This window comes from Podarcis filfolensis (genome assembly GCF_964270895.1).
Source record: "Podarcis filfolensis genome assembly, chromosome: 2".
Classification (NCBI taxonomy): Eukaryota; Metazoa; Chordata; class Lepidosauria; order Squamata; family Lacertidae; genus Podarcis; species Podarcis filfolensis.
Window position 1 is genome coordinate 41,267,227 of NC_139605.1, and position 16,548 is coordinate 41,283,774.

Sequence of the window (16,548 nt, forward strand, 5' to 3'; positions counted from 1 at the left end):
AGACGCTGCTAACCCAGAAATAGTACCTCGGGTTAAGAACTTTGCTTCAGGATGAGAACAGAAATTGTGCTCCGGTGGTGTGGCAGCAGCAGGAGGCCCCATTAGCTAAAGTGGTGCTTCAGGTTAAGAACAGTTTCAGGTTAAGAACGGACCTCCAGAACGAATTAAGTATTTAACCCGAGGTACCACTGTATCCACATGCCACCTTCTCCTTCTTCCTGCCTATTTGGTGCAAAAAACCGGAATGAAGCCTCATAGTTTCCCACTAGGGCAAAAACACTAATTCCTGCTTGCTTAAGGCCTCCCCCCTCCCTTCCCTGTGAACTCCTTTCACAGGCTAAAGCAAAGTGCAGGTCACAAAGTTTTTAAAGAGGTTGTTGCAAGGGTTAAACGATACTGGAGACAAGTGTAAGCAAGATTTGAACGGTAAAAGTGCTCCCTCCTTGGAAAGATGAAGAAAAATGCCCTCAGCCCCCATGAGTCACTTCCATTGCAATTTAGCCATAAACACTGGATGCCAAATCCATTTAAATTTAATTTATTTAGCTCTCTGGGACGCACCTCTTACACAACGATAAAGAAGAATGTTTGTACAGCAGTCATGGAGCCCATCTTGCCACTGGCACACAGGAAACCCACAAGAACAGACCCAGAGGGGAGGGCCCTTCATTACCCTCGCTGCCTCGCTTCCACTCTGCATACAACATAGCCTAGAAACGGAGCCAGTACATGGCGCTGCGGATACGGTTGTAGTCCGGAAGTTGTTCGATGGGACCTGAGAGAGAAAGAGAGTTGGTCATTAGAAAACACAGTCAGGAAAACATCTGGCATCATTGCTGTCCCGCTCCTCTCTAATCCACACTAAAACTATTATGGTCTTAAATCAGCTAAAGCAGAGCTAGTCTTACCCAACGGCTATGAAAGACTTAAGATCAATTGCAACAATGTGTCTCTCTGTCCTAGGCTCCTCAGAGCCCAAATCCCCATAGTAGATGTCTGATTCAACAGCAGGGCAAAATCCAAGTCTCAGACAATATGGTGTTTGAGGGGATTTTATAGACTCCCAGTTTTGTCTGGAAAGCCCCTGCCAAAGAGCTTTGCTTTGAAGACTTAGGTGGAAACATTAATGACTGCAGTGTGCGATGGAGGAATCACCAGCTCCTTTAAGTAACCAAGCTGTTCAGGCAGGTTTTCCAAGGGAAGCGCTTCCTTGGCTGGCAGTCAAAGATGCAGGAATGCTGCTACAACGAGCCAGCCCACCTGCTAGCATTGCATAAATGAAACTGACCCCAAATGAAACATTTTACAAATGTTGCCAGAGCCCTACTCGGTTAAAATCGTAGCTCCTTCGTAACGGGAGATGTAAAAAGGGTGGCGTGCAGACTTGTACTGCCTCAAGTGCTCAGATCAAACCTGATTCGCCAAATGGAGCAGGTGATTAATTTGGCATGGCTAATCTGAAGCAGCTCAAACAGAGATGAAGCCAAATAAAGGCCAAAATAGGTAAGTGGTGTTATGAAACACCCTCCACCCCCCAGAAACCAAGGTTTCTAATGAAAGCAGCTACCATTTATGTCCTTTTTCATCTCCCAAGAAGATGAAAACATACAAGGCATAACCACTTACCAACTGCTGCAACAGCTGGGCATCTGTCATAGAGATATTTGCTGCAGACTTCCCGAATTGTTGCTGCATCAACCGCCTAGAAGTGTCAGAGAAAAGCAGAGGATTACACTTCAATCAATAAAATCGGAGGTATTACTTTGCCACTACCCAGCAGACTGCTAGCCAAGGACCTTGTCATGGCTGGCAGAACTCTCAAGCTGGAAGGATCTCACAAGGTTCAGTGATTTCTAAGATCATCTACAATGTCTTTCTCTCAAGATACATAGGAAAGCTTTACAATTTTCTGCAGCACCCATCCAATTAGCCTCAAACATGCCAGGACCGCACTTCAAGAATCACAATACACTTTCCTAAACATTTTTGTATGTTGTGACCAGGGTTCCAGATCTGTACAAAACGGGGGTATCTAGGCTTGATTTCCTGATCTTGAGTTCTTTAAGTTCACTGCTGATGAGCAGGTGGTTACATATGCTGTACAGATATTTAAGTTTAACATAACCACCTACCGGTAGTTGTTGTTAAAAAGGAACTATGCAGAAGGTCCAGCTTTCAATGACAAGTATTATGTTCCAGAAATGGAAGTATATTTAACTTCTCCTTCCTTTTAATAAAGATACCTACAGAAATTCTGGAATCCCATTCTGCCAGAGATATCCGGCGTCCGTAGTTCAGCAGATGGCTTCCAATATTCTCACATGCAGGAGTGGTACCTGGAATATATGAATTAGTCAATTGTCAGTGAAAACCTTAAGCTGTGTTTTAAGATGTAAAGAACATTACGTAAGACTATGCAAGCAGCACCTGTTGCGAACTTACATTTAACAGGTCCTGTTATATGGTCTTTTTAGAAATTCATTTCAGAAAGCTACAATAGAATAGACTTGTTCTTCAAAGATGATGGTTCCTATAACATATTTGTGCTTCATCCAAGCTAATGATCTTAACCATATGCAAGTGGACTAAAATTCATATAGTTGAGACTTATTTTAATCTCATGTCAGCTCCACTTATTTTCTATCATGGAGACAAATGGGTCTCATCTAGGAAGCTCCGAATCTGAACCAAGTGATAAAGACAAGAGGGAGCAGAAGAAAGACTGTGTTGTTTCTGACGGGCACAGATAATTGCGTTACCAACAGTAGCCTTCCTGCTCCAGAAGTTGCACACAATGGACAGATTACAGGAAAAAGCTTACTAGAATTTATAGATGTCAAATACGTCCAAGTGAGAGTCAGGGCCTGGAGAAACATTCAAAGATCCACTCAGAAAGTGCAAAGCAGGAACTACCCAACTTTTTTTTTTTAAAAATCATACCATCCAGCTGAGCCATCAGTGTGTTACGAACAATGTTTTTGGCTCTCTTCACCTCGCTGTCAGTCACACTGGTACAGAGACGCATCCTGCACAGGGAGCAGTGGGGAAATGTTAATCAAATGCCAACCACTTTTAGGCGACTCTGCCTTTCATGTTTTCATAGGCTCAATATTAAATCTTTACTATGGTTACTAATCAGTAGACAAAACCTGAGAGGTGCAAGCCATATAAGAAGTGATCAAAACGCAGCACAAACATGGACAAATGAGTTGATATCCTGAATGAGGTGATGTCTGTATATCAGCCCTCAATGTTATTCATATTCTTTTCTATATAACACATGTAATGGATGTTTCTTCCTCAATAGACTTAATTGACATTTTCAATACCTATGGCCCCAAGAGATTTGCACGTGTCATAGATAGGTTGCAATGAGATACATTGTGAAGCCTTATACAGTACTGTTCTGTCTACACCTAGTATTTGTAAAGCTAACTCAATGTACTGACTCCCCTGCAGTGCAAGTTTTGTAGGAACAGAGCTGGCAATGAGTTCATACTCACCATTCACCCTGGGCAAAGTGCAGTGTGTCTTCAACATTCATAGCATCAGTAACAAAATAGAAACCGAACAGACCTGTGTCAGAGTAGCAAGTGTTGAAGGATTGGAAACTTTGACACAGCTTGTTTTCCACAGCAATTCTAGCCAGCCTGCTTGACTGATTCTGTAGGTAAAATAATTATGACCAGTTATGGCCATCTGGTTTGCCCACCAAACCCACCAAGAAGTTAAAATTAAGGAAGCAGAAAACACAGACATCATAGACCACTGTGACTGTGGATGAAAACCACCTGCACTCTGTGACAGAGACTGTTCCTCAAATGCACAGATACTATGAGAATGTTAAGTCAGAAAACCAAAGGGGATAGCCTGGCAATTACTGCTTTGGAGATTGTTTCAAACTTGCCATGTGAGAATCCCAAGTCCTTGCCTCACTTAGTATGCAGTTTCATGTTGCAGTGCAGTGCAGTCACTGCTCTCTCCACCCCCCAAATTTGGGGCACTAGTTGTTGCTGATTTTTTTTTTTACAAAAACCAGACTGAATACAATGAACGAGACCATTGTCTCACTTGTCCTATTTTCAATTACCCTAATCAGAAGCAGATCAGTTGGAGATATTAAGGGCTAAGCCTGGGGTTTCTATATGCAAGGGACATACAATGAGCTACAACCCTTGTTGACACCTGCCAGAAAGACATCAAGGAGCACATTCTCAGATTTATATTCATGTTGATAGTCAAGGATAAACACACAGCAGTTTGTGGTTCTATTCTCATGACTAGCAGTAGCTGAATTATCTAAGTGCATGAAGATAGCACAAACAGGTGCATCAAGAAGTCAAAATCCAAGTATATCTTGACTGTTCAAAGTGCCTAAATGCTGACCGACTCAAGCACTGCACCAGCAGCAAACACATGTAGTGAACTGATGATCAACTCTAAATTGATTTGAGTTCCCTCAATGAGACTTTAAATCCAAGACATGTAATCTTGCCTTCCGCAAGCCTATCCTTTTCCGGAGACCTGCATATCCGAATGTAAAAGGCAATAATCATTTTCCAGGCAACTCATGTTTACCTGACCGTGTTAGATTTGAGGAGACTCACTGAATAGATTCCCTCTCTATTCAGGAATTATGGTTTTTGAAAATACAATCTCCACAATACACTCTTCAATGGAAACAAAAATATTGGAAGTATATAGCTATAATGGAGACTATCATTTTTTTATTTTATCGTAATTTGAGATTTCAACAAGGATTAGAGCCTCCAGTTTTACCAGATTTGGCATTCCTTTATAGTGGAAGCATCAGACAAGCCTAGCAAATCTGGAACTATGCTTGGTGATCTGATAATTTAAAGGCAGCCCTGTTTAGGGAAGTTTTTAATGTCTGATATTTTATTTTATTTTAATATCCTCTTGGAAGCTGGCCAGAGTGGCTGGGGAGGTCCGGCTGGATGGGCAGGGTACAAGTAATAGATGATGATGATAATGATTATAGCCTACTTGAACTTTGCTATTTTAACTCATATGCAACTAACTCAAACACATCATCAAATTAAGGCCACATTTTCACACTATGGGTTCATCTCCCTAAAACTGCAAAATGCTGTAAAATTTTGCTAGCATAAAAAATGGAAATGCATGTGGGAGGAGACTGTTACAAGTAATACAAAATAGATATCTCAGTCCCATAGGAACTTACCTTGCCACCACCAAAAGTAACATCGTATCGCCCAATGACTGCATTAGCTACCAGAAGGGGAATATTGTCTGGATTGGCCCAGCCTGGTCCCTCCACCGCAATAGCAACATGAGCCAAAGGCAAATCATCATCTCTGACTCTGATCTGGAAAAACACACACATGAGAAATGAGTTCAGGTTTCAGGAGTAGACTGTGAGATCACATGCACTCTTCTCTCTCACCACATATTGCTGATAGATGGCACAGAAGAGGGCAGAGCAAGTTTAAACAATAGGGAGGCACAGGAATCCGTATGCAGGATTTTTGTGCCTGCACACTCCAATCCTATACTTGGGTTTTCAGCTTCAAAATATGTATAACTACAGAGCAGCCTCTTACAATAGTTTGTCCAAAAAGAGGGGTTTGACAAAAAAAGGAGGGAGGCTATATTCTGGGGTGGTGAATTCAAGACTAGAATACAATTTTGCTAAACTAAAGGAGTCGGCAAACTATTTTATCACTATTAAGAACTGCCTAAGTGAAATCGACACTTTCTGAGATTCACTCTCTGCTTGTTGAGGATGCCAAGTATTTAGGACTCTACCTCACTCCCAGTGAAGCGGCAGTACGGAGGAATGGGAATTGTGTCTTCCTTGTATTCATAGGGAACGTTGCCAAAATGCTGCTTGGCAAGGTCCACGACTTCTTTGTGGCTGACCCCTGGTAAAGAAAGCAAAAGGAGTGACAACAATACTTTGTATTCGAGAAAGAATACAAAAAATAATTTTTTGTTGTTTGTCAGCTGCATAACATGCTAAAATCTTATTCTCTGATAGCTCTTTGGGCAAAAGTAGTTTAGCAGAAGTTTACGCAGTGCATATTGTCACAGGAAAGTTAATTCTCCCACCCCAATGAAAGTTTATTCACCAAGTCTATCTATTCAAACGTCTTTTACTACATAAAAACATTTTATCTGATTTCATGTGAAACTGGAAAAAAGTAAACAAGCCTATCTGTTAGTTTAGGCCCTATTGATTTCATTTTCGCTATGCTGCCCTAGCAGGAACAAAACTGGGAATGTGGTCCATTCAATCATAACATGGACTCAAAAGACATGGAATACGATTTAGCCATGATTCTAAGCTTCCCAGGGGAAGTTGATGGGCTGATCTGACTTGAGATATTTTGCCATCTGCTCTATGCTGGCCCCTACTGTAATCCTATTGACATTGGTATATAATTGTACATCAGGCCAGTCTAAGAAAGATGAGCTATTCCTAACAGTAAACTAGTACCGACCTCCAGCAGCTGCCAGGACCATGCGAGGGGCTTTGTAATGAGTCTCAACATATTCTGTTAGATTTGCACGGGACAAATGCCTAATGAAAATACAAAAAATACATTAAATATGCAGAGATGAGTTTCTTGTGCAGTTTTTACACCACTGCAAGTCAAGCACTCCTATGTTAAGGACTCTGGAGACCCTACCTTTCCTTCCTAACAGATAGCAGCTGCAATCAAACTTGCTTAGGACACTTAATTCCTGTTTTTTTTTTTAAAAAAAAACAATGGTTCTAAAATATGTATAACTGTGCACAGGATTGTAATCAATGTCTCAGTCACATGGATATTAGCATGATAATCATTTCATTGGATTTGGACCTGAAGAGATGCCAATCTGGATCTCTGCTCAGAAGGGAAGTATTAGACAAGCCACTCTTCCTCACCCAGAGTGCTTTATTTGGAAAACGGGAAAAACAGTGATAAATTCTTAATAAAAGTTGTAAAAATACAGACTGTCAAGTCCTTGGCAACATCTTGCACTACTGATCTGCTGTCAAATGCAACTTCTTTCTAAAGTTTAGTATTTTAAGCTTTTAGTCCTGTTGTTGAAAAGACATTATCCCTCATCTTTTCAACATCTGTTAAAATAATGCAGGAAGTCCCAGGTTCAGTCTCCAGCATCTCTATGTAGGACAAAGAATGTCACCTGCATGAAACCCTGGAGAGCTGTTGTCAATCAGTGTCAACAATATTGAGCTAGGTAGACCAACGTTCTAACCTGGTATAAAGTATCCTATGCTTGCCATGTAAACACACACCTTCTCTTTCCTTTTGTTAAGGCCCTTGCTACCTTATGTATTGTATGGTACACCTTACCATTTATTTCAGTTATTTACTTCAAACAAGAACCTCCATAAAATATAACCCAGCAGTGGAGGGGAAATGATTTCAGATGCACTTTATTAGCCAGGAAATAAGCTCTCCTTACTTTGCATTTGCTGTTGTTCCTTCAACAGTCCGACCCAAAGCAGTGCCTTGATAAGCTGTAGCGTGAAGGTAATCAAAGACAACATGGGACAAGCTGCCATCAAGTTCTTGCATTTCTTGAAGGATGACATTCCGCTCCTTTTCAATCTGGGAATCCTCAAAGCTGCTGTTCTGCACTACATCAGCCAGAATCTCAATTGCTAAGAAAAGAAAAGAACAAGGGGTGGGGGTGGGAAGAGACATGCTACTTAAGACATATTTTCTTGCTAAACTGAATGGAGAAGACAACTAGACATTCTTGGGCGAGAAAGGAACTTGCACACAGATAAGCAGTAGTGGTTCCCAATTAGCTAATAATTGCGACTCTCCTGTTTTTCAAAAGCCAAGCCATGGACCTTACTTTTGAAAATGCGGGTTTCTCTGCTGTAGTTTCTGGTATGTGAATGGTGCCACCATACCCCTCCCCCCACCAACATCTCCCAGTGCAAAACTGGGGCGTGCATCTTCTGGGCTGCACTCCTGCATGAGTCACATGACCTGTGCGAGAGCATGGTGCCCCAAACATGTGTTTTGGGGCACTGCAATCTCACATGTTTTTGGGTGCTGTGCTCTTCACGTGAGAGCACGGCCCCCCAAAATGGGATGTTCTGGACATTTGACGGGTATGTACCAAAGGCACTCTGGGATCCACAGACCATCAAGTGGAAACCACTGGCCAGTGTTCGGAACTCCCATTGTTCTAGGAGCATTTTGCGACAGGAAATTTCATTAGATCAAGCAGTTTCTGAGCTCTAAGCATAGTACTGTGCCAAATTTTCAGATTAAAACTGTAGAATGGAAGGAAAGGAGTACCTTTTTTCTACCTCCCCACTTCCAGCTACTCTCTTAAGACTGGAGAAGACCCTCTTAAGAGTATTAGGGGGGTGGGCAAGGGAAGGACTAGACTATGTGAAAAATGAACATAATATTTTAGCTGCTGTTCATTCATTTTCAGCTTTGTATTTTTGTTATTAAAAAGCATGCCTAGACATTCTGTTGTTGTGCCCATAACCTAGGTTTAAGGTGCCATTTAGCTCCTAGCTTTCATATCTCAGTTTCTAACACTGCTGCCGGCATATAGCATTTATGGCATCATAAAGCTACCACACAGCCAGCCCCCCAGTGATGACAAATAGAACACATCCTCCATCTTATTTCCTGCCTGTCATTTTTCTCCAACCTGCTGGCTTTATACTTCCCCTGCTTCTATTATTCTCCATCCCTACACCTCCCAAAATCCAACATCTCATTTGGGTTTGCATCTCAGTTGCTGTTATGAACAGTTCAAGTGCTTAAACTACAAAGCTTTTGCTAGCATATAGTGTAGGTGGTCCATGCAACTAGCATTTCGTGAAATAATCAAAGAGTGAAATTTCTGCCAAGGCAGGACAATTTTACATCTTTTGATAATTGCTGGGATTATTGTGGCCCATTTTGGCCATCTGAAAGCAATTGCTTCTTGACAGCAATAAAGTAACCATTTGTCCAGCCCTGGGCAACTTCCTTTAGGAAACCACAACACACAGGCTGCCAAGTGGTTAATGCACTGTTGTCATGTGGAAAATTGCTTCCTGCTGACTGAAATTGGCTTAAATCAAAAGCCATTATTTTGTGTGGAAGTGCAATTAAAATATAGCCTTCTACAAAAACCCTGTGGATTTGTTTTGTCCTTTGAAAGCTAATTAAACACAAATGCAAAGAAAGCAATATCCCCGCCTGCCAAAATAACACAACCCAATGGCACTACCTTTGGGCAAATCTTTGGCTAACGCTTTCATGAAGAAGGCAGTCTGCTCACGAGAGGTGTAACTATTGAGATGGGCACCCATGCTCTCAACTTCCTTTTCAAATTCAGGACCAGGGCGTTTCTTTGTACCCTAAAGAAATACAGATAGACAAACAATTGGATATCTGGGGGCATAATGAGTACATAATCAGTAGCTAAAGCACCAGAATTTTTAACATATGTGGAAACTCTCAAATTGCACAACAGAACATAAATTCAACTCAACACTGTCACAAAATACTGCCACAGAGCTTTTGTCTTAAGTCCATTAAAAAAAACTATTTAAAAAGTAGTCTCTTTCAGAATGCCTTAAAAATGCTAAGCATTTGAAGAATTCACTCTGATGTGGTGAGCACAAGTTCTCCCTGCATGAGGATATGTACAAATAATATTCACCACACAAAGGACATGGTAATCACTTTATTACATTTTTATTCTTTCTCCTCAACAAAGTGGAATATGAGAATTTGATTTCAGCCACAGAGAATAATGGGAGAAACATTAATTAAGAACAGGCTGATTAAATTTACAGACACACATCATGGTGGATCAGAGAAGAATCAGTGCAGCGTTATAAAGGTTATTCATGCTCTTCTCAAATATACTGAAACTATCAGATAGGTATGATCCAATCAATCTGATTTTTCTAGAAGTCCTTGACAGAGATCACAGCAAAGTCATGCGCTCATTGCCAATGCTGGTCTTTCTTTTTTCCTATTAACTAGTATTGTCCTGATTATCTTTATGTGGGTTGTAAAGAAATCAGACTCTGTTAAAGAAATTGGGAGGGAATATGGGCTTAATTTGCTTCCTAGAGCTTACCTTGGCTGGCTAGTAAATATCTCATAAGATACTAAAAAACAAACGAGGTAAAGTGTGAATTCCAGTTATACTGGTCTGTAAAAGGCATTAAAGCAAAAGTATGTATCTTTGATGTTGGTTTGTTTGTGGACTGGGATACAAAGGATCAGAGGTAATATCAAGCTTAGCGAAGGAGGCAGGAGAGCAGGCTGCTAAGATCCCAAGGATTCTGACTGAAAGATCCTTGCTTAACAGAACTCTAGCTGACGGGGCTAGCAGGATTCGAAATGCCAATCAACTGTATCCAAACAAGACAAAAGCCTGCTCCATGATCTAAGGAAATATCATGCAAAATTTGGTTACAATAGCCTTAGAGGTCGCCAAACGCATAGTGAACAGACAAACAACTCTCCAAAAATATATAGAAGATACTGAGAAGAGAATAACTTGTCACCTCACCTTGAAAGCCAGGTGTTCCACAAAGTTGCCAACTCCATTGTTCTTCTCAGTTTCATAGCGGCTTCCCACTCTGATCCACACCCCAACCTGACAAAAAAGAAACAGTGAGTAAATACATTACATATTAGACCAATTTTCCAGACATTTGTCTGCTATTAAGACAGAGTGCACAGAAAGCAGTAGCTTAGCTACAATTTCCACTACAGAGAGAATGACAATTACACTCTTAAATCCCTATTTCTCCCTGTATTTTGTAGTTTACAGAGGCTTTTCTTACTGAGGCACAGCCTTTCTACTAATTGAATTTGTTCAAAGCATAATTGGAACTGAAAGTACAACAGGGGTTTGGTTCTAAAGCCTCCTCAGTGATGGCACCCCTGGTGTGGAATAGCCACCACCAAGATGCTTGCCTGGCACCTTCCTTATGGCTGTTTTCATGCCAGATTAAGACCTTTTCATTATCTTAGGCTCTTAAAATCTTAATTTCTATCCCATTGATTATATGCAGCAATGGCTTTTAAAATACTGTCATATATTGCATTTTATTATTTTATGCCTAGGAATGGCTTATTAGAACTATAAAGGTGTCTCTATTTCTAGCAATCTGGCTGAAGTTATTTATTCTACTCCATGGCCTTAAGGTACTCCAAGTGAGCCAGTTACATTATAGAACAGTGTTTTAGTAAGAAGAGCAATTCTTTCATTTAGCAGCAAACTGTCTTTAAAACTATGAAGTGGCCATTATAATAAGTCCTAAAAACAGGGCTGCTGTTGAAGAATATTTGAAGCCTATAATGGGCAGAAACCAGTAAATATGCCAATAGGATGTAAAAAGCATAATACACTCCCGAATTTCACTAGCCTTTCATACATTTTTCAGAGCCATTCAAACCTCATATAACCAAGATACGTTCTTCCTGTATCTTCTTACAATGTCTATCACCACTCTAGGTAAGTTGTTTTTAGACATTAACCTTGAGAAAAATCTTTCCACGTTGACTTGTCTACTGAGGTCAGAGGTCCTGTGTGCCTTGTAGAAGATTCTGAAGCATATTTTAGGGAATGGCTCAGCCAGCTGGTCCTCACTGTTGCCCTGCCTGAACTGAAACTGAACCCAAGAAAACACTCAACGGCTATACACTGAAAAGTAGATCAGTTGCGCTGGGCATGTTTCAGGAACATTTGCCTGTCATTCTGGCCTTCTCACGGAGAAGCCCCAGATAAGTTTCCACAGGAATCTTAGGATTCTTCAGAATAAAGCCTGAGAATCACTGCCATTGATCAGTAACAAGCAAAGAACAAGCAAGCAAAGTCCGAAGAGATGCACAGTTGCTGCTTCATAGCTGTGAATTCCTTTTCCTGGAGAGTCACTGAACATTTTTTGAATCATTGAGAGGAATTATTTAGTGTTTGCTCCTCATTTAGTTTGATATTTATCTTTTAGAATTATCTTTTCTGTTTTTCAAAAATAGTACTTTTTAACTTGAAACTCAGAAAGATGGCAGGTTATGCGCTTCAATAAAAAATAGCAAACTTTAACTGAAGATAGGCCCAAGTGAAACAACAGAGACTCTAATAATTTTCAGAACCCCATATTATGCTTACCGTACAAGTAGGCTGGCCAGATTGTTCAGAAGCCACATGTAAGCCATTGTCTAGAGTGGTGACATGCGTCTCAGGAATATTATGCAGCACCTGAGCATAAGATGCAGTGCTTCCTCTTCTTGTCAAACTCCATAAAGCTGGCTAAAGAAAGTTTATTGTCAAAAGCATAATTCAAATAACAAGATAAATACACAAAGAGTCAAATAAGACATCAGATACATGTGAAAAATTACTTGTATGCAATTTTATGTTGTTACAGAAACACCTGATGAAATGTGACCACCACCAAAAAAAATCCCAGCGTTATTACAAAAAATAACTTCTGATCAGAAAGAGGACATCATGGGATATGCATAAATCATATACCTAAATGGAGTTTTCAGTACAGTCATACTTCAGGTTACAGACGCTTCAGGTTACGCGTTTTCAGGTTGCCCACCACGCCAAACCCGGAAGTACTTCTGGGTTTCGGCGCTTTGTGCATGCGCAGAAGCATGAATTGCAACCCGCTCATGCGCAGACGCAGCGCTGCGGGTTGCGGATGTGCCTCCTGTACGGATCACGTTCGCAACCTGAGCGTCCACTGTATTACATCACCAGTATCTAATTGACCTAACCAAATCCTTCCTATAAGAGCCCAACACAGCAGAAAATAAATTTTTGTTCAATCAATCTCAATTTTAAATATAAAGAAGAACTACAGAGAGATGGCTTTGCTACTTTCCACTGACTGAGCTGAATGTAGCACACTTTTATTCATTTTGTCTCTAAGATCTGAAACATCCCATCTGCAAAAACCCAGTTATTTGCCTCAACAATAAAGGAGAGTACAAGGCACTCAAAGTCAATGGTCTATAAATAGCCACTAAAAGGTGCTATTAAAGATAATGTATTGCCATTTGGCAGTAGCAGGTAAGTGGTATCTAAATTACAAAACTGAAAATGACAAATTCTCCATCCACTCCCATTTATTGTTTTAATGTATAAATCTCACTATAACCTACATCTTTACTGCCCACCAGTTAGTTTAGCATGTGCATCCATCACAGTGTAATGATGAGCAATTCTATGCCATGCCTCCCTAGCCACTGAAACTGCAAGTGGAAGCAGGCATTTCATAGACCTCAATGCCATCCATCCACAAAGCGGTGCCAAATACATCAACTCCAAAATTACCTGTTCAGGAGGATTTGCAGAAAAAAAGCTTTACAATCATTGTACTATTAGCTAAAAAGAATGCTTTATGAAATCTTTCTTCCAGTACTGAAAAGTACATATTTTAAAGTGAAAAATGAGGTGCAGAGGTTCCCCCAAATAAACTTGTGAATGGCTACATTAAATCTTTGCAAATGCACTTGGGGAAATACACAAATGAACACCACAAGGCATATAAATTATCTGTAGCAGAACATTAAACTTAAAGGTATTAAACTTGCCCCAAATACTAAGTCAAAATAATGCTTATCTTTTTAGACAGATTGATGACAGAGACAGCTCATTATTTAAATTCAATGTAATCATTTGGGAAACGTCTCTAACAATTAAAACAACCCCAAATTTCATTAGATGCCCTGAACTCCTAATTCCATTATCCCATGAATCAAATCTGATGTGTGCACATCAGAAGCTTATTTTGCAACACAAATACAAAAACGGAGAGATTTTTATATCCGCATAGCGGTGGCAAGTTGGCAACTTCTGCCCAATCTCACTTTAGCTCAACGATGAACTTAAGAGCTCTGGGTCTACCACCACAAACGTTTCGTAAAACATGTTTCTTCCTCTTTTTTTGGATTGTGTTCCCAGAACGCTACCCAGCAAGATGTGGTCAGTACTACACGCCTAAAAAGAACTGCACCGCTTGACTTCAGTAAGAAACCCTGCCCGTTCTTATGAAGTCTTAGAAAGGCTGCTCGGCGCGCAGGAAAAACACTCTGCAGGTGCTCAGAGGCACGTTTTATTTTTGCTCCAAAGGACACGGCCAATGTGGGGATATGGGAGGGTAAGTGGCGATGCTGTCAAAATGAGCACCGCCCCAGCAGCAGCAGCAGCGGGGGGGGGGTGAAGGTTGGTGGGGGGGCCTGCAACCCACGATATGTGTGGAATGTCACGATTTGCGCTTCCATCGCCGGCAGCTCTCAGCCACTAGGCCTCGCCCGGCTGGTGAAATGGGCGGCCTGGACGGGCGCCGTGACCTTCGAGGGCGGCTTCCCCCCGGGCTCCGCACACACTCCCCGCTTCGTCCGCTCCCCCTCTACCCACCACCGCCGCCCCTTCCTCCTCCTTTTCCACTCCGTCAGCGGCCCACCCGTCAGGCACTCACCGGAGCGTGAGGACCCCGCAGAAGTGCCCGGCTGGCCACACAACCCGCGGCCCGGCACACAGAGGACGCCGCCATCTTGCCGCCTTAACCCCGGCAGCTCGGCAGGAGGAGAGAGAAGAGCGCATGCGCGGGAGGAGGAAGGGGTGGGAAAAAGTCAGAGATGAGGCAAGACATCCGCATGCGCAGGAGAAAAATGGTAGGGCCCGTAGACGTCTGTATTAAGAGGGAGTCACCAGAGAGAGAGAGATAAGAAAGAGTTAAGAGTCACACACACAGGCTAAACTTACGGTAAAAGATTGAAGGCCGCCGTTGGTCACGGGCTTCTCTATGGGCGTCGCTCGCTTGCGTCATTAGAGGGAAGAGGCATATATCTCGCAAGGGAAGCCTGAGTGGAGAACTTGTTCCATTTTAGACCGGAAGTGTGTCAAGAGGAGCTAGCAGTGCCTTTGGCGAAGCTTCTAACTCTATGAGGGCAGAAGCCCATGCTGTTTCTTTCAAACTTAGCCTAGAATATAACCCCCTGCTTGTGTGTTTCCTAAGATTGAATTCTTTCTCTTAAACATAAAAAGTTTAAGCTAGGGAGGCTGAAGAAAAGAAGAACCCATCTCCTTAAATGGACAGGCCATTGGTAAAATCTTCCGCTGTCCTGGGAGAGAGGATTTATAATGAGGGGGTTCCAAATTGGGTCTTTGACCAGGGTGAAATAAAGCCTAGTTTCGCCTCTGCCTTTTCCCCTGACAGGGACTCAAAGCGGCTTACCACTAAAATAAAAGCAGCTAAAAACGGGGAAAGTAATTATTAAAAACACACACACAATCAAACATTAATAGAATCAAACTTCTAAAAATTCATCTCTTTATCCTCATTTTAATCTAAACGGGAAAATATTAAAACGATTATTAAAACGTCCCCCCCCCATCCACCTGTTGCACAAAAGGTTCTTCAAGGCAGTGGGACCTGCAACATGATGTTTCAGTGTGGAGCATTGATGTTCAGGGTTCGGTAGTGGCTATGTTTAGTGAGATGGAGCTATGAAGCCACCATCCTGACACTTGTGCTGCTCCTGCTTTCCGGCATGGGGCTGGGGACAGGGCTATGGTGAGGTCGGGGCAATACGGCTCTTCTGCCGGTTCAACCACAGCCCTGATCTCACCGCCACCTTGCCCCAGGCCTGTTCAAGAAACGTGTCCATCCCAACATATGCGCTGCCCCTCTCAGTGTTTTATGCCCTCTACCAGGGTATTCCATTCCGTTCCCTCTGGCCCCTCTCCTTATTTTCCGTTCCCTCCCATAACAGCCAGGCCGCATTCTGTGGTTGCTGAGCACTTTTGGTCCTCTTTGGGCTGCTTATTGTTACAGAAGACTGGAAACCCCTTTTTGCTATGTGAGCAGGGTTATTTGGAGACAAGAAATCTGTTTTTGTCCATTTTAAACATTTTTCTTATTTACAGCATTTATATCTTACCTTTTTCTCCAAGGAGCTGAAGGTGGCATATGTGATTCTCCTCTTCCTCATTTAATCCCCACAACAACCTTGTGAGGTAGGTTAGGCTGAGTAGCAGTGACTGGCCCAAGGTCGCCCAGAGAGCTTCATGGCCAAGTGAGGATTTGAACTCTGGCCTCCCAGATCCTTGTCCAACACTCTAACCACCATACCATATTAGCTTGCAAAACTATTTACCAGGGGAGAGCCCCTATTTCCAGTATCCATCATCAGCAAACCCTTGACCTTACTTTGCCTCTTGGGGCAGTTTTGGAGACACCCCTTTGAAAATGGTTGTCATGTGTGCCACTGTGCGCTAGAGGCCACTATCTTCCTTTCAGCCACTGCTACAACTGCTTATTGAGATGAGTTGTAACTATTCTATAATAAGCACAAATAGATTCAGAGTAAGACTAAACATTCTCAAACTTTTTTTTTTTTAAAAGGAAACAGTGGTGGTTTACGCTTTGCTTCAGAAGCCGTTTCGGTAAAAAAATAAAACAAAAACTGGACAGGCAATTTCTCGGAAAACCTATAGAGTTTACAGTAGACAGGAAATAGCCTTCACCAGTGTTACAGCAGTTGAGTGGGGGGG

General features: G+C 41.9%; 1 protein-coding gene across 1 annotated transcript; it reads right to left on the bottom strand.

The window, feature by feature from the left end:
• Nucleotides 1-522: 522 nt before the first annotated feature.
• UQCRC1 (ubiquinol-cytochrome c reductase core protein 1) lies at nucleotides 523-14,755 on the bottom strand. Its single transcript, XM_083603083.1, has 13 exons — nucleotides 14,471-14,755; nucleotides 12,148-12,288; nucleotides 10,543-10,629; nucleotides 9,244-9,373; nucleotides 7,459-7,657; nucleotides 6,486-6,565; nucleotides 5,791-5,906; nucleotides 5,207-5,350; nucleotides 3,504-3,664; nucleotides 2,941-3,026; nucleotides 2,248-2,336; nucleotides 1,627-1,702; nucleotides 523-775 (listed from the first exon to the last, which is right to left on the bottom strand). The coding sequence occupies exons 1-13, from the start codon at nucleotides 14,543-14,545 to the stop codon at nucleotides 711-713; spliced, it is 1,449 nt and encodes a 482-aa protein (XP_083459209.1). The 5' UTR covers nucleotides 14,546-14,755; the 3' UTR covers nucleotides 523-710.
• Nucleotides 14,756-16,548: the final 1,793 nt, after the last annotated feature.